The sequence below is a fragment of the Diadema antillarum genome, unplaced genomic scaffold (assembly GCF_040938485.1).
Source record: "Diadema antillarum isolate AM-2024a unplaced genomic scaffold, OU_Dant_1.0 scf00000128, whole genome shotgun sequence".
NCBI lineage: Eukaryota > Metazoa > Echinodermata > Echinoidea > Diadematoida > Diadematidae > Diadema > Diadema antillarum.
The window spans coordinates 3,292,844-3,316,351 of record NW_027271017.1 but is presented as its reverse complement, the minus strand read 5'-3'; the positions used below and the strand labels follow the sequence as shown (position 1 = coordinate 3,316,351).

Genomic DNA, 23,508 nt, shown 5'->3' with positions numbered 1-23,508 from the left:
TCCACCTTCATAATTATACATAAGGACTGAGAGAATGCAGCAATATTAGTAGAACACCATCAGTGAAAGTTTGAGGAAAATCAGACGATCTGTGCAGTCACTGCTGGATGAGAAGACTACTATAAGTGTATGATGTCACATGCGTACAACCATAAGGAAAATAAAAAGAGAATTTCACAAAACTTTACTTTTTGAATAAAGTGCGCATTTCTTCGACTTGTCACTGACGTATTTTAAGGGTAATACTATTCCCCCTGCCTTCTGAAAGAGAAAAGTCAATTGTTCTTTCGTTATGCGAGAAAAATGGAAATACATTGTAAGTTGAATTTTCTTTAGTCTTTCTTTTATCGTTGTGCACAATCATGTGCATTACAAGCTATAGTAGTCTTCTCGTCCAGTCATGACTGAGCAGAAACTTCAAAAATTCATAATTTTTGAACGGATTGTCCGATTTTCCTCAAACTCTCACTAATGTGTTCTACTAATATTGCTGCATTCACTAAATCCAAATGTCTATGAAGGTGAACTTGTCCTTTAATGAAGCGTAAAAAAAAATATATCAGGCAAGATTTGCATGTTATCAAGATAAACTAAAAAATTAATGTTAAAATATTAATCATAAAAGGAAAACAGCAAAACGTATTTACAGCGAGAATATTTGACAACTTATATGTTGGTCAATTTCTCTTTTGTATATGAGTGATTACACGTGCCTAAAAAAACAGACTACGCTACGGTGACCTGTGATGTGTAGCCTGTGACCCACGAACTGCAAACACATGTGTAACCCGTAGTGTGTGGGTGACACGTAGCCACGTTGCATTGCACCCATCATACCGGGCTAGCTAGGCTGCGTTCACCGTATCGTAGTGTCTCCCCATGCACTGGTACAATACCCACTCGTCGTACGCGTACTGCTATGCGATCGGCGATACTTCGGCCTTTCGACTGACTCGCCATACCATCCGAACATTCACCGGTGAGCTAGAGGTATCAGCCCTGCGGTCTCGCTATATCAGCGAATTTACACATTTAACTTACCCAACCCGACCGCTACTTGTGCTGGACAGGAACCACATCACGCTGTCAGCTTTTGTTATTTTTTTCGTCATAATTAACCTCGTAGAAGGCATGTGAGTATGGCCATGGGAGTCTCTCTCACCCTCTCTCTCTGTGGCCTGTGTGGGTTCTCTATCAGTGCTATACTTGCCAGACAGCCTCGGCAACCAAGCCCAAGGGTCTCCGGCCCGGTGCAGTGGGATCCGGGTTGGTTGCGGGTTCTACAATTTTTGTAGGTCTTGTTCTACTTCCATGTTCTTGCGTTTGCTCCGTCATTTACCTGTTCTCTACGGGAATCTATGGTGGCCTGTAAAAGTCTGAGGGGATTTCAGAATTCATTGTAGAATAGGTTAAGTTACGTCAATTTGAAATGTAGAACTCTAGACTAGTGGCATGTTATTGTTAGTAAACAGAGTTTCTATAGATCTAGAGTTTAACGTTAGACCCTAACAACAATAGTTAGGTTATTCTAACGTAGTCTAATTAGTCATTGGAGTTTTAAATTCATTGTCATTCAGTGTAGTATTAACTAAACTGCAGTGTAATGTTAGCGAGTAGACAGTTATTAAACCGGTAGTTACGGTGGTAGTTACTGTAAAAGTGTAATGTCAAAATAAACTGATTGATAAACAGATTAGTCAGCAATTATTGAACAAACCTGAATGAATATGGCTAGGCCTAGGGCCTAATACTAAAGAGTGAAACATGATTAGGTTCCTAATCAGCTAATGCTGAAACATGATTTTGTTTTGTCTCAGTAAAACTACAGTACAAGTCACTGATGGTCACTTGCATTAATTGTACAACAAGTCAGTGCTCACACTCTTGTCTTCTCTTCAGTCATTTGTGACCTGCCACAACAAAAGGATCTGAAAGTTGCTGACGGCTGAGCTGAGAAAATTGAGTTTGAAGTCAGATCATCAAAATCGGTCAAAACCATAGAATTTCTCTTTTTGGCATACAATTTTGTAGTGTAATGTTTCATCTGTCTGCTGCTGAAATTTCGAAGCTAACATTAAAGGACAAGTTCACCTTCATAAACATAAGGATTGAGAGAATGTAGCAATATTAGTAGAACACATCAGTGAAAGTTTGAGGAAAATCAGACAATCCGTTCAAAAATTATGAATTTTTGAAGTTTTTGTGCAGTCACCGCTGGATGAGAAGACTACTGCAGTGTATGTCACATGAGTACAACAATAGATCTATACTGTAAGGAAAATATAACGAGAGTTTCACAAAATTTCATCTTTTGAAAAAAATACACATTCCCCTGACTCGTTACTGACATATTGTATGCTATGGGTTTATTCCCCCTGCCTTATAACCCTATTTTAACTGGGGGGAGGGTCAATTTGACCCCCCACCCCTCAACATTTTGTGCCACGATTCCGCGACGCGTAAAGATTGGGCCATGTCATTTCGTGACTTTTCATTGAAGTCTCCCGCATATTTTGAGACCGAATTTGCAACGTCCGGGTACACCGTTCCGAAGTTACATTTGTACATTTAATTTGCATAATATGCATGTCCACCCAAAAACAGCTCAAATTCACGATATCGTGTGCAAGTCCAATGTAAATTGTGTTTTTTTTGTTAAATTGATATAAATTTGATTATTTTCACTTTTAATCATCAAAATTAATCAATTCATATGTAGATCGGCTTTAAAAAGTCCCTGCAACAAAATTTGATGAAAAAACAATAAAAAACAAAAGGTCAACAAACAATAGAATACTTAAGAAATTTAAAAATCAATAAAAACAAAAAATTGATTTTGATTGCATTCTATTTTTTTCTGCAAGGAAATTGATGTGTCTCAAGGAATTCTCAAACAAGAATTTAGCAATCCTTCAGTCTTTTTAATGGAGTTACAGGTGAAAATACAAATATCATGCATTAATTACATAACTAGTCAATGTACCTGTGGAGTGCTGAATCAGCCGAAGTGGGGCATGGGGGGGGGGGGGGGGGGGGGCTATATGATGAAGTTATCCATATGGTACCACAGTATATTTTGTGTGAATATACATCAGTTCAATAAAAATTTGGGTAGCATAGCCCCCCTCTCGGCGCTGGCCAGCAAAATCACTGATGACATTCAAATGACATGTAAAAATTCAGTACATGTCATTTGAATATATACATCAATTTTTTGTCCCACACAAGACAATACAAAAGGTAAGGGACCAGAGTATATTTTGTGTGACGATTATCGGCAAAGTCTCTCCACAAAATATATTCAAACGAACTCGGGTGTCTCTTGAAAGGCTCCTCTTCCTTCCTTTTCGCGGCATTGTTGGTGTATTGGTTGATAGATTGGTGGAGTCTAATGAAATTTGCAATTTAGAGAAATGTCGTGTGACATGGGCTTAAAAGTAGGCCTACAACTGGGAAATCCCCATTGAGGATATTTGTGGGGGAAATATCATACCGAGGTGCCACCGCATGTACCAATGCAGCCAAGGTACATGTAGGAAAAGTAAGAGATCAATATAGCGCCCTCTATCGGGTGTCTGATTATTGCAGCTGACGAAGATTAGAAGTTATTTGAACTTTGACCCTAGTGACCTTGACCTTTCCAAAAATGAACCCCTCAAGGGTAATTTCGCGGTCAACCTGCATCCACCCACTAAGTTTGATGGAGATCGGACCAAGGACCTGGGAGGAGTAGAGGAACAAACAAACAGACAGACAGACAGACAGACAGACAGACAAACGTTGCTCGAATTATAGTATGATTGATATATTAACCCGTTCCATATGGGAACCTGGTGACCTGTGTATTAACTCTTAATGTGCCAGGCCCAAAACCCCTATAAACGTGCCAGAGGTTTTTACCTAATGCCACAACGTTTCGAAACTGGACTGACAATGAAATTTAAAACTGCCATATCTCTGAAACTATTGACTGTTTTGAATTGAGTTCTACACAACATATATCAAGAAATGTTTGTTCTTTCGTGTCGTGTAGTCAGTTTGCCATAATATCTATCTGAACCAGAAATATTGCAGAAATAATTGATACATCAAAAAAGTTATTAGAATTTTTTGTATAGTATGGAAAAAAGAGTCAGTCATATTTTTTCTTCAATAGAATGCTCCCTTGACTCTGTGAGAAAGTTTTAGAGCAACATCTCCTCTTTGGAATGATAACAAAATTGCCTTCTAGAATTGTATGATTCCAAAGATACTAGCAGTTTATTTTGTCTTAGCAATTTCTCTTTCTGCCTCAGCAATTCATTCCCAAATCTGAGTCCTTTAGTCCCAGATCCTGTACTTGAAACTAAAGTAATCGTCCTGGTCCCTGGAAGAGTGTCTTTTGTCCACTTGAGAAGGAAAAGCCTACTAATCCTTCTTTTGTCTAAGCGCTCCGCGGGTGGGGGGGGGGGGGGTACTCTATTGAAATCGGCAGGTCTTTGTCCGCGTGCAATTCCTATGCTAGTGTGGGGACAATTAGTGGCGTTCACCAAAACAAAAGGATGAAAGCCTTGACCGACAAACGAAAGCTGACCCTCTTTGAGGGACACAATCAAAGCAGCTTCCTGCAGGACAGCATCCAAGCGGAACAATGCGACTGGAACCACATAGACAGTACACACAGATTCAATAGCATACACACGTGTGGTTTTCCAATGAGACTTTTGATCCATACACATCTCGTAGAGGGTCCGGATGCGCTCGCTGCGGATTTTCCCGACGCAAAAAAAATACATGTAGCTGAAAAATCATGTATTTACTCAAAATTTTCCAATGTAAGCATGCTCATATTTTTAGTGGAAATGATGGCTATGCTAATCAGCTACCACTACATATAATTGGCAGTTTTTTTTTGTGCAACACATTACGGTACTACAAGAACTTAAATGATCAATGCTTTTCTCGCTCTTGTTAGTCGCCGATCGGCGACCATGGCACGTCAGGACTAAGGTCGCCGTTCGGCGACCATGGCACGTTAGTATGGGGATTTCAGATTTTCGTATGGAACGGGTTAAAAATAGAAAATCAATATTTTTATGCCTCCGCCACGAAGTGGTGCCGGAGGCATTATGTTTTCGGGTTGTCCGTCCGTACGTCCGTCCGTCTGCTTTCGTTTACGCGATAACTTGAGTAATATTTACTGGAATTTTACCAAACTTGGTCCAAGTATGAAGTATGATAGGGCAATTATTTGATTAGATTTTGGATGAAATCGGCTAAAGGTCAAAGGTCAAGGTCAAATCATGAAATTGTATCCGTTTACGCGATAACTCAAGACTGGATAGAGCAAATATCACCAAACTTTGTTGTAGGATGATGTATGATGGGACAATTACTTGATTAGTTTTTCAGTGAAATTGGGCAGAGGTCAAAGATCAAAGATCAAGGTCAAATCCTAAAATTTATCTGTTTACGTGATAACTCAAAACTGGATGAAGCAGCTTTCACCAAACTTGGTCCAAGGATGATGTATGATGGGACAATTAGTTGAGTAGGTTTTAGTGACATTGGCAAGAGGTCAAAGGTCAAAAGGTCAAGGTCAAATGCTACAAATGTTGCAATTTCCCCCTATGCAATGCCCAAAGGTATTTTCTTGAAACTTGGTGTGGACATGTACTACTGCGTAAAGATTCTCCAGAGAGAGTTTCATGTCATAAGGTCAATGGTCAAAAGGTAATAGGGTAGGTGAAAATGTTGCAATATCACTTTTCTTGCAAATGGGCAATTCCATGGGGTTGGGACTGAAATTGTGACATACAAGTTGAAAATTCAAGTTGGGTAAATTGAAATTTCCTTTTTCCCCCTGATTTGTTACTCCCATTCTTCAACATATTCCACTAGAAATCTGTTTATTACTTCGCACACTTTCAGTCAGCATGGGTATACAGGTACGGCAAAATACCTATGTTACACGGACTTCATTTGTTGACATCCTTCATCATTTTGTGTTCTGAAATGATAGCAATGAACACATCCACGTTCTTTTCGTCCATAGCACATCAACATGTTATTTAACAGGCGCATGAGATCATTATTAGTAAGATTGTATGTTCTGATGTCAACTGCAAGCCACTTTTATTAACATGTTTTTTTCTACAAACCATTAACAATTTCAATCAAAGGTTTAACTTTTTCATCAAGAGTGATACAATGACAATATTCTTAAAAGCACCACAATTGAAGCAAGTGATTTGTATGGGTATTCAAGTAAAAACATGATTTTATTGTTATAATCAGGGGTTTTCAGACAACAACCTCGCCCACGGTGTACTACCTATGTTACACGGACAGTATGTCTTTGTAACATAGGTACACTTCGACATATCAACTGATTTCCTTTATTGTGGTGTGAGATGTTAAAACCTACACATATAGACTTTATGTATGTTCCCACAAATAACACTATTGTAACAGTTCTTTGGAATTATATCTACTGCACACCTGTGGAACAATACCTATGTTACACAGACTTCAATTCTTTGTAACTCTGATATGAAAGAAGGCAGACTTAATCAGAAGAAGAAGAAAGTGAAGCTTTACACAATTTGACCTAATATACACTAACAACATCATCAACTAGTTGTCAACTAACTAAGAAAACTAATAAAGAGAAATCAGACAAGTCTTTTCCATGTTCTTTGTTTGAAATTAATTTCTGCTCTTTTGTCCAATGTCCATTTAGCCATCGATTTTTGTTTTTCTTCTGTCCATTTTCCCTCTGTGCAGTTTTCTTCTTGTCTAGTTTGTTACATTCGCTCTTCTTGGGTGTTGCTTTGTCGGCTTCCTCTCTGTTTGTGGAGTGCTGTGGATGTGTCCTTTTCACTCTTTCATGTAGTTTAACACGTAGCGGTGGTAGAGGAGGAGTCATGGCAGATTCATCAAAAAACTGAACAAAAGGTGTAAAGAGAAATAGAATAAAAAAATTAAAAGAAAATTTTTGTCGGGGTTGACTATATATTCCTGTTGATGTATCTGTGTGTTTATGAATGGAATTAAATAATTTTAACAATTTTGCTTACATTTCTACCTCTTGGCATACCCATTAGCTAGAGTTCCATGTGTACCTCCCACCAAAATTGAAAAAAAAATGGGTTATGCTTAAAATGATGTAAATAATAATAATAATAATATAGCATGTAAAACATAGGAAAATATCATTTTCATACTCTATGCTAAAAACTTGTTTTCAGATGCAAGCTACACTGTAGGAAGGGCAGGTCGCTGCCCCCAGTGTCCTAGCTAAGGTTAGGGCTAGGGTCAGGGTTACGTCTACGGTTATGGTCCTTAATAGACTCCCAAAATAATACTAGGCCCTATTTTATATTCATCCCCCATCGAAATTGTCGCCCTCTTTTTGAATGATAGTGTAGAGCAATAATAGTCCAATTTTGATTGGGGTTCATAATTTTATTGAAGCCTTTCCTACCCACTACCCACCCAAACTGAATAGGACACTGGCATTTTAGCTTTGAGACTTCACAGTGGGTGAACATGGAATGGAAATGGTGAATCCTTGTGAAATGTTAACAACTTCATCAGAGCATCTAACAGGTCAGTGAAATCTTGGAAGGAAAACATTGACATTTTCGAAGTAAATCTGTTAAAGAGAAAGAATTTCACAGCTCCTAGTTCCCTCAATATCACCAGCAAAATAAGGCAAACTCTATTTCTCTAGTTCAGATGCAGTCTGGACATCTACGTTTTCCAACTAGTATATAGTGATTAATACTAACTCTAGCACGTCTACCTTGGTAGATACCTAATGACAAAAGGGTCCAAAAATTCACAATAATCGGGAGGTAAAACAATTTTATATTGCAGTGAAGATACACTGATATACTTTTGTATGGTTTTCTAAGAGAGGAATATATGCTCCTTTTGCAGAGACCGGCATGGACGGAAAATTTGGCAATCAAAATTATGAACATGAACCTGTAACAAATATCTCAGTATGTGGGACTACAGTATCATCGTCCACAGTATTTTGGCCAGTTCAGAGGTTTAGATGTCGTTTTTTTTCCTCTAATAGAGTTACAGAATATGACAAATGTTATTATTTTCGTAAAATAGCGTAAAAGCTTACCAATTGACATCAGAAACATTAAAACTCCTGTACCTACGTTACATGGACAACGGCATAAAAACAGATCTTGTGCTGTCCAGGTAGGTGTATATTGGCTGTGAGTAGTTTTTCTGCCATTGGGGGAGGACTGCCAGTGACATGAATACGATTGCTGAAGTTAGTAGCTCTTCTTTTTATCGCGAGACGCATCTTTCCTTACCTACGTTACACGAAGAGGCCGGACATCGCACTGAAGTACAGTGATATGTTCCGTATTTTCTCGTTTATTTGGAGGATTTTGATGCTAATTTTTGGATAAGAATACTCCTGACATATAAATCTCATTATAGAAATAAAGTTTCTAATCATATTATGGTTGGAAGTGTATGTAAAACCATGCTATACCTATGTTACAACAAAAATTGCCATGGACATCGTTTGTAACATAGGTATGAGGTTGCTTGAAGATGCTCTGGTGTTCTTATTTTGTTACAAATGTTTATGTGCCTTATAGTCTTTGTAGAAGTCACCTTGCCTCTCTTAATTATGATAGGCATAATGCTGAAAGGTTGTATATTCCTGTTTTACATTGCCATGAAAATGACATATATTTATGTCACAACATAAACCACAAAAAAACCATGGGACATCATTAGTGAAACAGTCATAGACAAAATACATTTGTACACAGGCTTGTTTTTTTTCATCAAATAATTCTTCACACATTTCTCTCCAAGAATAACTGCAAACCACGGACAATTATTTGATAAATTTTTCAGAATATGACTTTTATTCCCTACACAACATGAAAATCTAGAGAAGACCCAACCCCATGGAATGACCCAAATGGTTCAATGTATCTTCATGGAACTTGGTACATACGCATGTACTGACTGGCTGGGATTATCTACTGAATTTAGGGGTCATGGGTCAATAGTCAGGGGTCAAAGGTCAAGGTCAACTCCTCAAAATTTTACTATTTCCCTCACATACTAACTTAATATATATGCAATGCTTGCATTATTAGTTTCAAAACGTAATACATGCATTACCTAATGGAGATTCTCTGGTAAATTTCCAGCCAGAAGGTCAAAGGTTAAGGGTCAAAGGCCAGGTTTCAATGCCCCCCCCCCAAAAAAAAAAAAAAAAATCCATTTTGTACTGTCATTACACTCTTTCTTCATACCTTGGAAATTACTCAATGCATAAACTTATAAAAAGGTCTGTCAGAATTCAAGTAAAAATTCTCAATTCCCCAAATATGTGTACCTGCACTCTTAAGAAAATTAAAGCAAACCCAGTTCAAGACATTTCTGACAAACTTGTCATTTCAATATTTTGCCACTTATGTGAAACTGTCATGGATCACTCATTGTGAAGACATTTTACTATATGCCTATTGGGAGAATCATGCATTATGGCGGAGGCATCAGTCGCCATAGCGACATTTCTAGTTCTAATGTATGACCATGTAATCTTGTAGTTGACATCCTGCTCTATGTTCAGGCAAAATTTTGCGGCGATCGTGCCATTGGCGGCGGAGATCTGAAGGGGGGGGGGGGTCACATTGACCCCGCCCCCAGTAAAAACTTGGTCTCAAATAGCCCAGTTAAAATAGGGTCAAGGAAGAGGCAAGTCAAGTGCTCTTTTATTATGTGAAAAAAGTGAAAATATGTTGAATTTTTCTTTACATGAACGTGTCCGAAGATTTGGATTTAGCGCTGCATCTAGAGTCCGCCCCTAAAACAATGAGGGAGTGATCTTATTGGTCAGTGCGTGTCATCCTGGTTACTGATTGGGCATGGGTAGATCCTGGTGCTAAGCTTGATAGTGAATGAACATCGCAGAGGTTGCTACAATGTATTAAAGCAGACCTATTGTCAAGAGGTGAAAACTGTCTTTAATACCTGTCCTTGATCACAATTGGCGTCAGAAGGGAAACTTTGAAGCTGTTTTTCTCAAAACGCTGATTTCTTAGACCACAAGACATGCTCTCATAAAATCATCCATGTCTCCACAACCAAGTACGTTTATGAGTTGTGTTATGATGAAATTGAGAGTAAGGGGATAATGTCATGCCTTTTTAAGAAAATTGACCTCCCCTGACTTTTGGATCCTTTTGTTGTAGCGGGTCACATATTATTATTAACGTACAGAGTATGTTGCCCTTGTTCACTACCACACAGGAGGCATGAATGAGGTAATGGTATAATCTTTACAGGTGGTTGAATTCGGAATCGGGATTATCTTTAATAGGGCGTACTGCTTGCTTGCACTCACTGGTAAAAGTGAGAACTGTACTTAGAAATGAAACAAAGGTACAAGTCTTGCACTCACACATACATGTGTACCAGCCAATCAGTAAGTAGAGTAGAGTATTATGTACAGCATTAAGACTCACAACTTTTGGGAGGAAGGTCAGGATCAATTACTAGTTTTTAACTTCCCTTTTTCTTTTTCATCCTTTTGATAGCAGCATCTCACCAGAATGGCAAAACCAGTTGTTCTCGTGATTGGTGGAGCTGGCTATATTGGCAGCCATGTCATCGTGGAAGTCGTTGCCAAGGGATACCATCCTGTCGTCATCGACAACTTCTCAAACAGTGTCAAAGGTATCCGTGAACAGTATTTGTTGTTTGTTCTTGTGGTGAACACTGCATTGTATAATTTGCAATGTGTCCATAACTGATAAGTCTACAAAGCCTTTCAAAAAATTGCAGAGAAAGTGTAAGATTTTAAGATTTTAGTGGCCCGAACGGGATGCCAGAGAAAAATGGTGAAGTGTTGACCCATGAGAAAAATTTGCGAAATCAACAATTTGCAAAAATATTGCCTCCCATGGAACAAATGCATTGAATATTATCTCAAAGGGGGGAAATCTGTAATCTTTTTTTCTTGAAAAAGGGTAAAACTTTCCCATTCCCCAAATGCCTTCTCTATCGGGAATTCAGCCAAGCTCACAAAGTTATCATAAGACACACTGTAGGACTCTTTGCAATTTGCCAAATGTTCACAAAGTATAAGTGACTTACTAGTATTCAGTTGACACAATGTGCAATATATTGCCTGTTCAAAGTGAGCTGAGGAATAGTGATAGAAATAAAAAGGGAACCCTCTTGATATTTACTCATTTTAATATAATCTTTCTTTTTTTTAAGGTGTTTACAATGTAGTATTAACCAAACTAAATTTTGGATCGTGGTTACTTTCAAAGAGTAAGTTTAATTCTAGTTACCTCCAGAGTATGATGCATCCAAATTCATCATTCTGTGTTTGAATTAAAAAAGTTTTGATAGAGTTTTTGATAGAATTGACCAGTCTCGACTGTCAGTTCAACTTGACTTTTTCTGTGTATATTGTTTGAGTAAAACTTGGTTAAAATGAAAAAAACAACAACAACATACCTTTACCGTACGATTAAACTTTAATGTTTCCATGTGTAGAGAAGATCCAAAAATCCAAGGATAATATAATGAAAGAAGAATTAAGTTTTTTGACTAGTAGTATATAACAGGCCATGGTTTCATCACCCATCAGAGGATGCACTTCAGTGCAAGCCATTCTGTCATTTCTCCATTTATGACGTAAATTGCAGGTGCTGTTCGTTATTCCGAAGGTTCGCTATTCCGAAGGGTCGTTATACCGAAGAGTCGTTAATCCGAAACACACAAATTCCCTATACTGGGAGGTTCGTTAATCCGAAAATGAAAAAGGGTTCTTTAATCCGAACATTTGTGGCATTATTCCGAAGGTTCGCTATTCCGAAGATTCGTTAATCCGAAAATGAAATTCGGAACAATGAACCTTCGGAATAACGAATCTTCGGACTAAAGAGCCTTCGGAATAACGAACCTTCGGAATAACGAGCTGTAACCTAAATTGCAATAGCACTGTACAAATTAATCCAGATGTTGGTTTTTTATTTTTGACGCATTAGCCACAGTTATTCACCCAAGCTATGAATCCGCCCAAATTTGTATGTATCGTCACACATGCATACACACACACACACACAAAGGGAGGAATGTGGATTCATGCCAACTCTCTTGGGCATAATAATATGAAGAATATCCTGGGTTGGGAACATTTTTGCTTTTTTAATTTTGTATCTAAGTGACGATATGTGTATCCTGCAATTGATTTTATTTGTTTGCTTGTGTCATCGTTGATTCATTTTACTCTGTGGTCATATTGTACTCTTCAAATTTACAACTGCATGTATTGACATTTAATGGGAAGAACAAAAAAGATTCTGCATAGTAACCAGGGCTGCCAACTCTCACGCATTGAGCGTGAGACTCACGCAATTCAACCAATTTTGACTGTCTCACTCTGATAAACGAAATCTCACGCTAAACCCCCTAAATGGACTGTACATGACTACAAAAATAAATATATCTCTAAATTCTCTGATATTCCAAATATCGATATGCCCAAGCCCAAAATGTCGAGATTTTCCAGCGCGGGTGTAAAGCTTAACCAATAATAATCGTTTTCGGTTCGCGCGCAAAGACGAGCTATTGGATTACGATTGGCTTCTACCTATACCACGTGAGCGTAGCGTGTACTTTTGGCAAATTACAGTACATATTGTATGGCTATGACGTGTGCTTTACATCGCTTTACATACACTGACTGTGTACGTAGTACGTACGTACGTACGTACGGCCGCACAGCAGGCCGCCAGGTGCTAGCCAGCGAGGTTGCTCCGCTCCCTCGTAGTGTCTCACGCCAAACTCTCACTCAAGGTTGGCAGCCCTGGCATACGTACTGTGTAGTAAAAGGAACATGATGTAAAATTTGATTTTCAAGAACTTTCCTTGTGATGCTACATAAGTACATGTATTCAGTAATACTGATAATGATTATAGCGTGCTTGATTCCTCTATTGATTGTATTTTCCTTGGCAGAGAGTCTTGTAGAGGTCAAAGGTAATCTGTAACTTTGAACATCTCTCTTCCTGTAGCTTGTATCACTGCATTTCATCACACAATAGCAATACTGTCAACATTGTCAGGTGGGCTGTAGAACAGATTAGATGGTGCATGTAGGGCCTACGTACCAGTACCTGTCAGTTGTTAGTATGTGTGGCAATTGCACATTACATTTGTAGTAATGTGATCAGGTGCATAGCTGGAAAGATGTGTCATTTGAAGGATAAAATGAGCGAAATGTGTGCTGTCTGAAGTTGAAAATTATAGTGTGTACCACACCCTCATTAGCACTTAGTTTCTATTCCCTCCTGCTAGAGGTGTGTGCATTCACATTTGACCCTGATCAGATGAAAACCAAAATGGCTTTAATTCCCGTATCACAGGTGGATAGTTCTCTCTGCTTTAACAAAGGGATTTTATAGTTTTGGTTGAGACCCAACTTCAAGTTTCTGTCATTTGTTGGTGAGATGACGAGAAACCTCTTATAAAATGTGAAAGAGCATTTAATTTCAAGAGGAATTCTATGTTTATTTGACTAAAATCGGTATTGAAATGGCTGAGATATATTCAAAAAGGGCAATCTTAGTAAAAGGTGGGACCCACCTGTTATTACGATCGCTTTGTTTTACTTTGTTTTTGGATGTTTCAGCTATTCCAAAGCCGATTTCCAACAAATAAACTTTGAAGTCCTCTTAGAATTGTATGCTCTATACTATTTCATAAGTGGTTACCACATTGGTACTTGGTATCTCACAAAAAGTTAAAAGCCCCGTCCTCATCTCCACCAATACTATACCATCCCTTTAATTCATCATTACTTTGTAAGATTCCTCCCCTCAATCAATACATCTCCCTTGATCTTTTAAAAATTTTCATTACTGTCTGCAACATGTTCATAGATGATTAGTTCGTACGTCAGGGGCAGTTCCAGTTAAACATAGTGTTTCTGAGAGGATCAGTTTAATTTTCATGATTTTGCTTTGATACTTGTTCAATTTTACTCAGTCTATTCAGGTCAACTTCAACGTTGAGTAAACTTCAGCATTGGGTAAACTTGAACTCCCAAAGAGTTTTCAGAATAATACAAAGCGTTCGTTGTCAACAGGCTGGCCTCAATGCATTTTTGCGATGGGTGGAGCGTTCTGGCTGTGAGTGATCAATTGATACGCACAATCCGAATGCATAAATGATGTCATTATTCATTCCTAATGGCTGTCTACTAACTTTTTCTTCAGAGTCCACCTTAACAGAAGGGATAATGACAGAACTATGTTGCATACTGGAATCATAATGCGATTGGCATTGCAAGTCACTAGCTGCATTCACACACTGATTTTTTTTTCCTTTTTTCCATTGCAATGCAAAAATACAATTTTTTCCCATCATTCACACTTAGTGCAGAGGAAAAATTATTGCTAGGGTTTGAAAATATTGTACTAAAAAAGTGACTAGAATCTAGTAAGCTGCAGATAAGATGAAGTCTCTTCATGCTGTTCACACACACTATGTATGGCAAATTATTGCAGTACTTACATGTAGTTAAAAAGTAAAAAGAAATCAAGCAGGACTGTTTTTTATGTATCGTTATCCAGATCACGATAGTTAACAAGTTTTCCCCCACACATGCAGTTTTAACAGTTTTTGCATCATGTACAGTAGCAAGAATTCTCAAGGCCTATTAAAGAGAGGTGTTGAAAGTTTGATACAAATTACTAGTGGCATAGCTCCGTGTGCAAAAGGGATACTGTAAAAGTGGAAATTTTCGCGGTGTTGTAATTTTCGCGCATTTCGCGCAACCAAAAACAACCAAAAACCAAAAAATAAAAGCACGCGAATGTTTTTGCTTGCCATATATTCCTGTGCGTGATGTCTTGATTCCGCGGAATTAAAAACACGCGAAACTCTTCTTACCGGGCCAAGCACGAAAAATTAGTCGCGCGAAAATATTCACTTAAATTACAGTATAATACATTGTATGCCGTCAGTCAGTAGACAAACCCCACACACAGTTGATAGAGTGGTATTAATCGTGGATCCTATCATCTGATTACCTTGATCCTCTCATACAACTGTACTTTGTTTATCCAAGGATACCTCCCTGGTTTATCTAACATTTGCCCATAAGGTGTCACAGAGCTCTGTTACAGTGTTAGCTTTCTCCTCTGAAGCTAGCCTTTTGACCAAGCCTCCTGGCTGAGGCTTGGAAAAGAGACCAACTACAAGGGAATGAGTGAATGGAAGGCCGAGTGGTGCAGGCAGGGGGTCTGGGCAATTACCCCTTCCCCTTCCCCTTCCCCTGGCCCTAATTCTAATCCTGGGAACCTAATCCTAACCCTAACCCAAAATCTGGACCCGAAACCTAACCCTAATCTGTACTCTAACCTCATCACTAACCAGTATTTAACCGGGAGGGGGGGGGGGGATTAAATTTCTCTGATACGGCAGGCAGGAGGCCTTTTCAAATCTGACATGAAATTTGTTATTATTTTGAACCTTTTTTTCTGGTCGATTCTGCTACATAAAAGGTAGCAGCCAATCAGTGATTGCATTGCTGGCAATGACGTCGCTCCGAATGAATGCATTTAAGTATGCATGTTGGTGGCCTGCTCATTCTGGTGCTCCATGTATAAACACGGGCGGATCCAGGAATTCCGTAAAGAGGGGGCGCCTGTACAAAATTAAAAGGGGGGTACATGCACCCTTCCCCCAAGTTTTTTCTTTTTCTTTTTTTTTTTTTTGTTTCTACAAAAAAATAAAGGGGGGGGGGTGAGAGTCTGGTGCACTCCCCCCTGGATCTGCCTCTGATACAGCCTGTGCTGCCTGCGTTGCCATGCAAGGCAGTTAATTAAATCCTTGATCTGTTTGAAATTTCAGGTTCGGGTCCCAAGCCCCAGGTGATACAGAGGTTAGAAACCATCACAGGGAGTCAGATCGACTTCTACGAGGTGGACATGGCGGACAAGGCTGGCTTGCAGTCAGTCTTTGACAAGGTGAGTGGTTGACATCCCATAGATAGCCTTTTTTTTCCTGCCTCCTCAGGGATATCAAGTTCAAAAAAATTCTATGAGTTAGATTTTCATGACTCGGCATCTCGGCTGGCAAATGTGCGCGCAAGCGAAGGTGTGGGGAGGGGTTTTTCTCCCTTGTGGCCTCCCACGGTAGGGAGCTTTTTTCAATTTTTAGATCTTAATGGTGCGATCAGGTGCATACTTTAAGTGACTATTTTTACTTATTTTGAAAGACAAAAGGAAAATATACCTTCAATTGCAACTATCACTTTGATATTTTGAGCTATGCTCATTATTATAGGCCCAAGTTGCAGACTTTGCCCGATGCGTGAGAAAAATGGGTGCCATGCGTGAGATCGTGAGACGGCCCCTAACTGCTTGAGTCTCACGCAGAATGCGTGAGACTTGGTAGCTCTGCCTCCTGTCTTGTAAACCAACTTTGACCTTCTCAGATATAGAATTTCCTCTTTGGTACAACTCCAATACTTGACATACTGTACATGTATGTATTCCATTCAGGTATTTAAGTATTAGGATTGTTTTCATTAAACAACAACTGACTCAGCGAATCAATCTCTGTTTCTTCCAAAACCTCTTTTTCTGCATGAGGGCAGAAGAGTAGTAAACATCCACCTACAGAGCTACCAAGTCTCACGCATTCTGCGTGAGACTCAAGCATTTATGTAGGGTCTGTCTCACGATCTCACGCATGGCACCCATTTTTCTCACGCATCTGATGAAGTCTGCAATTTGGGCCAAAAATAAGGAGCATAGCTCAAAGGATTAAAGTGATAGTTGCAATTGAGGGTATATTTCCCTTTTGCCTTTCAAAATTAGTAAAAAATAGTCACTTAAGTATGCACCAGATAGCATCATTAAGAGCTACCGCTGTAATAATTTTAAAAAGCTCCCTACCATGGGAGGGGGACACCCTCCTCTTTTGCGTGCGCATGCGCGCGAGCGCCGAGACACCGAGTCATAAAAATCTCACTCATAAAAGTTTTTTGAACTTGGCATCTCTGCACCTAGTGGAATCAAACAAATGCAGCATGAAATGATTTTAAGACTGATGCTACCATTCGAAATCAGTTGATGCATTTACGTAGCTGTTCATTTCTTTTTCAGGAATGTGTTGAGTCTTCAATTGAAATTTGTTCATTGTTGTCAATGTCTCCTTTTTTTCTCCCATATTTCTCCGCAGCATACCATTGACCATGTGATACACTTGGCAGGACTGAAGGCAGTGGGGGAATCATTGACTATACCCATTGACTACTACAGGTGCAATATTGGAGGAACACTCAATATAATTGACGTAAGTCCTTTTCTTCTCCCTCTTTTACTAACCCATTGAGGACTGGCTGATTGTGCTACATTGTTGTACAACTCCCATTTCCCATAGACCCCTGCCCGAGTATACTCAGGACTTGTCCTCAACGGGTTAAAGATCTGGTAGTGTCCGTGTGGGGATTCATGGAGTGATTGGCTGGCCCAGTTTGGATATATGTGAGAATCTGCATAACAAATAAATGTGAACTGGTTTTTATGTATTCAAGTACAAACACGGCTGAAGAATCTCGGCTGGAGTCAGCCATTACCGATGATTGTACGCTTTGATGCACATATTCGCTGACAGGTGTTATCATTGATTAGAGTGTACCCCTGTGGGCAGCGAATGACTTGGGTCACCCATGAACCCCACGCTGCCTTGTCTTTAAATACCTTTAAAGGGAATCTCTCCCCTAAAATTTGAATTTGAGGGTGTGAGAGCATGTCCTAAGAACTCTAGAGAAAATTCTATCCCATCACAAAAAATTCCCAAAACTGTGAAATATTAATTGTAATAAATCAGCACGCACTAGTGCCCGCTGCAATAGTAGCCAGATCTGAAAATAGTAGCCGCGCGTAGACCACCGTCTGCACACAGCTATATCGAATACTGTCAATTGGTATCGCCTCATCGAGCCATATGCATCCGCATTAGTAGATGCTGCCGCGGCTGCCTGGTCAGTGGCCCGGTGCTGCGCTGCGTGGCAGCACCAACCTAGCTACATATGTGGACATTTGCATGCGTTTGCGTGTTTTGTGAGTATCGTAGTACACTGATCATACAAAAAATTAGCGAACTATGCAATTGAATGCAGTCGATAACACCAGACGACTACTCTTAGATCAAGGTGCATGTAATTTTTGGCATTTTAGAGATTGCTCTATGTCTCTTTATATATTGCTATACTCTGTATGTGAGTAACGTTGCACTCTTATATTTCACAGGGATATTACCTGTACAATAACCTACAATGTCAGAAAACTGAATTTCTGTGTACAGATACACTTTGATACACTCTGGCAGTGTGCCAAATATCACATAGAGTGGAAAGGTTCAAAGGTCATCCCATTTTCCCATGAGAAGATCCAAATAGCTGCAATACAACAAAATGATTCTTTTGGATGGGAGAGCGTGATTTGAGTAAACAACTACCAGAGTATTAAAGCAATTGAATGAAATCAATGTGGCCAAGTGACTGATCTCTTTTTAAGCTGTTTTCCTATGGGCAAGACATTCTAGGGTGTTTGCTAGCGGGAGAACATGTTTTGCATGTTAATAAATGACAAATTACAGATTAAATTATTGATCATCACCTTCATGTCTCTAAAAAAGCTCCTCTGAAAGGGATTATTCCATCCCTGATGATTTTTTTATTTCCATTTTTAGTATTAGGTTGGAACATGGGAACAAGGGGTGATGACACCAAGAGCTACACTTGTAGTATGTGTGACCTAGTATTACTGTATACGCTATAATTTTCGCGTACATAAATTTTCGCGAATTGCCGCTGTCACACGTTTTCGCGAGTGGTTAAATTCGCGATTGGGGGACCAGAGAAAACATGAAATGGCAAAGAAAGTGTGAATTTTCAACTTACTAGCAAATAAGAATGATACTAGTTATACACTGCATGAAAAAAACTTACCAAACTCTGCGAACTAGTAAGTTAGAATTCAACATTTTTGAAGTGGTTAAGTCCATCGCACTAGATTTCTGACGAGTGGTCCCCTTGCGATAACGGATTGGCTCTCTACAGTATTCGTAAGTAGACGTGGACGTGCGTAAACAAGCTTAGACAGTACCTATGGTCTGTTCGGTAAGCCGTGACATGGTATACTAGTACTGAAATGTTCGTATCATCAAGGCAAGGGATTCATTTTGGAAGGTAATATTTTCGCGTGTTGTTAATTTTGCGAATAGCTCCCGACTCGCGAAATTCGCGAAAATAAACCCCCGCGAAATATATAGCGTATACAGTAATAGGCATACGAGTTAATTGAGATTAAATACATTTACTGGTATGCCAATTTGATTAAATGATCAATATGTAACTTACACCCATGATTAAGTTGACATTTCTATTATGAATTTGATATCCCATTGAGGATGGGCTGATTTTGCTCTGACATGCATTTCCCATAGACACCTGCCAGAGTACAGTGGAATCCCATTGTAACGAAGTCCTCGGGACCGGCAAACTTCTTTCGTTATATCAAAATTTCGTTATAATCGAATAAATACACAATAAAAATACGTTGTACATAGAGCGGATAATGTTGTGGCCTGAATTTTTACGTCGTTGTAACCGGAATTTCGTTATAACTGTTTGTTATAACGGGAGTGCACTGTATTCTGGGAACTTATCTTCAATGGGTTAAAGGACAAGTTCACCTTCATAGATGTGGAATGAGTGAATGCAGCAATATTGTTAGAACACATCAGTAAAAGTTTTGGGAAAATCGGACAATCCATTCACAAGTTATGAATTTTTAAAGTGTATGCGCAGTCACTGCTGGATGAGGAGACTACTACAGTGTATGATGTCACATGTGTACCACAATATAAAAGGAAAATTGATATAAAGAGAATTTCACAAATTTTAATTTTTTGAAAAAAAGTGCACATTTCCTCGACTTGTCACTAATGTATGTTAAAGGTATGGGATACCTTTTACAGACCTCCCAAAATGCAGCAAAACATTAAATATAAACCTCAGGGGACTTGCTTAGGCCACTGCTTAGAAATTTGGAAGTCAACAGTTATCTAAAATTTGAATAATGCACAAAACTCAACTACTCAGTAGTTCTGTGTGTCAGCCACACTTAAGCCTTTTGTTGCATTCTTCTGTATTTGTGATCTATAAACACAAATCTAAAAGTACAAGAGCTGATGTAATAACATATAGAGTGTGTGGCAAGAATGTATATAGAAATGTTTGTAAGTGTTGATGAACTTTCTTCACAAAATATACATGATGGACACACATGCAGTACATGGGTCTGCAAAGGTAGCCTAGTAATGTACTGGAATTTACGGTGAGCCCCGAAAACAATTCAGTTCAAAATCTAACGGTCAAAAAAATGTACTAAATGTTACCTTCCACTTTCAATACCAACGGCGTAAATCCGTACTGAGGAGTGGGGGGGATGATTGGCGATAGTCACCATCACCACGATTTCAAGCCCATAACCGGACCGGCGCAGCCCTGGGGGGGGGGGGGGGGGGGGGGGGGGAGGGCACACACACACACACACACACACTTTGCAGGGATCAAATGTCCCATTCTTTTCCATGCAAAGTGGGAGGGAAGTGGCAGCAAAAATATGACGACTTTTTGTTCTTGTTTTTGTTTGCTTGTTTGTTTTTTTCTTGTCAGCCGACTTTCCGCGGAAAATCAGACCTTAAAAGTATGAAGACTTTTTTGCTGTTGTTTCTCTTGTCTTTTGATGTTCTTTCTTCTTGACTGACAGGCGATTTTGCCCCCCCCCCCCCCCTTTCAAACAAGTAGCGCAGCCCTGAATAATGCCCAAATGAATTCAATAAAATGCTAATTAGGATATCCATTTCTTGAATAACGTGTAGTAGATATTTTCCTGTAGCTATTAATTGTATTCTTCGATTTTCTTGCTTTAAGTCAGTAAAGCAATCATCACAGGGGCATCGTTCCGTTTTAATGATGGGGGGTAGGGGAGGGACTTTGAGTTTGAATATCTGTGCGAGGGAGCGGAGCGGCCTAGCGGGGGGGGGGGGGGAGGGTGTGGGAGGGGGTATCCCCCTCCCACACGAGAGAATTTGGCATTTTCAGACCTCAAATTCAGCGATCTGGTGCACACTTTTGGTGAAATTTGGGATTTTTTTTCCTATAAAAAACAAGTAAGAAAAAGAAATATTAATAGATAATTGAATGACTACATCGTGGTATTTCAGCTCTTGCTCCGCCTGTGCGACATCACTGTGAAGGCCTACTAAATAGTGGGGCCTATCACCGGCGTAGCCAGGATTTGATCTTCGGGGGGAGCGGTTAGATGCGAGAGAGTGATGCGAGCGAGGGGGGAGGGTGTGGGAGGGGGGTTTCCCCCTCCCACAGTGAGAACTTTTTGCATATTGATGTTGTAAATGGTGCAATTTGATTCATTTTTTTTGCGTGTTCTATCGACTTGAAACAGTCCAACATGTTTAAGGTAGCAGTACATTTTATGTAGATTATTATTGAACAATTTTGCCTATAAAAATTATGGTATCATTTAGAGAAATTTTTTGTCTTAATTCTTACACTGAAGATCATGAACGCGATCATAAATTTTGACATTGTACAGTCCAAAAGCGGCCGTTTGTAGCTATATATATTTTTTTCGCTTTGGAAATTAAGGGGGGCGCACCGGGCGCATTTGCTGGCAATTTTATACTGGCAGCAACATCAGGAGAATGACCTAACGATTAATGCAAGCGAGCGAAGCGAGCGAGCTTGACAATTTTGACATTTTACAGTCCCAAAACTGCCGTTTGTAGCTACATTTTTTCGCTTTGAAAATTAAGGGGGGGGGGCACCGGGCGCAACTGCTGGCAATTACCCGGCAGCAACATCAGGAGAATAGCATAGCGATTAAATGCGAGCGAGCGAAGCAAGCGAGCTTGAAAATTTTGACATTGTACAGCCCCAAAACGGCAGTTTGTAGCTATATTTTTTCGCTTAGGAAATTAAGGGGGGTGGGGGCGCACAGGGCGCAACTGCTGACAATTACTGGCAACAACATCAGGAGAATGACCTAACGATTAAATGCGAGCGAGCTTGAAAATTTGGACATTTCACAGTCCCAAAACTGCCGTTTGTAGCTATATCTTTTTGGCTTTGAAAAAATAAGGGGGGGGGGCGCACTGGGTGCAACTGCTGGTAATTACCCGGCAGCAACATCAGGAGAATGGCATGACGATTAAATGCGAGCGAGCGAAGCGAGCGAGCTTGAAAATTTTGACATTTTACAGTCCAAAAACTGCCGTTTGTATAGCTGTACTTTTTTCGCTTAGGAAATTAAGGGGGTGGGGGCGCACCGGGCGCAACTGCCGGCAATGACTGGCAGCAACATCAGGAGAATGACATAACGATTAAATGCGAGCAGGGAGGTCTTTCTCTTCCCACCTCCCTGATGCGAGCGAGCTTGAAAATTTTGACATCTTACAGTCCCAAAACTGCCGTTTGTAGCTATATTTTTTCGCTTTGAAAAATAAGGGGGAGGGGGGCGCACTGGGCGCAACTGCTGGCAATTACCCGGCAGCAACATCAGGAGAATGGCATGACGATTCAATGCGAGCGAGCGAAGCGAGCGAGCTTGAAAAATTTGACATTTTACAGTCCAAAAACTGCCGTTTGTAGCTGTACTTTTTTCGCTTTGGAAGTTAATGGATGGGGGCGCACCGGGCGCAACTGCCGGCAATTACTGGCAGCAACAAATATCTCGTAAACACATTTATGATGTAGTCTGGGGAAATTTCAATCCAGAAGTGTATACTATTTTTTTAGGGGGGGGGGGATCCTCCGTTAATTGAAAGTATCTAGATATCTCCTCCCACCCAAGGAACATTTGCATTTCTTTAAACCGAAGTAACAGGCCTGGTGCACACTTTGGATGAAACATTTTGAAATCTGTCAATCTAAAGTGTATTAAGTAGAAATGATTGAACGTGGAGGGTATGGGAGGGGTTAGGCCTATCCCCCTCTTACGCGAGGGAGATTTTGTATTTTCAGAATTGAAATCTAGCCATCTTTGGGTGAAATATTTAGACAGTCTTCTATCAAAAAAAGTAAGAACATTTCCACATCTCGGGAGTTACGAGGAGGAGCAAAATGATCTGTTTGTCCCCAATACTTTTATGGGGGAACCATCCCCCTCCCCCTCCATCGACGCCTCTGCATAATTATGAGGGAGCTTTTGTAAGTGAAAGATCTGCTGCACACTCTTTGATAAATATAAGGAAATAAAACGTCGATCTCAAAAGTGTACAAAGTCTATCGAAAGGGACCCAGTAGCTTTTGCATATTTATGATTGCAATTCAGCGATCCGGTGCATAATTCTGGCGGTAGTTGTCCAACTTTCCATAAAGAAAGTTCGAGATTTGTCCTCATCTCGGGAATTGCT

General features: G+C 39.7%; 1 protein-coding gene across 1 annotated transcript in view; it reads left to right on the top strand.

The window, feature by feature from the left end:
- The first annotated feature begins 977 nt into the window (after positions 1–977).
- LOC139720537 (UDP-glucose 4-epimerase-like) overlaps positions 978–23,508 on the top strand; it is a 33,050-nt gene continuing 10,519 nt past the window's right edge. The window contains exons 1-4 of the mRNA XM_071631890.1: positions 978–1,133; positions 10,578–10,713; positions 15,910–16,025; positions 17,245–17,358. Coding sequence (XP_071487991.1) covers positions 10,590–10,713; positions 15,910–16,025; positions 17,245–17,358 — 354 coding nt within the window. The 5' untranslated portion in view covers positions 978–1,133; positions 10,578–10,589. The remainder of the gene's footprint in view (positions 1,134–10,577; positions 10,714–15,909; positions 16,026–17,244; positions 17,359–23,508) is intronic.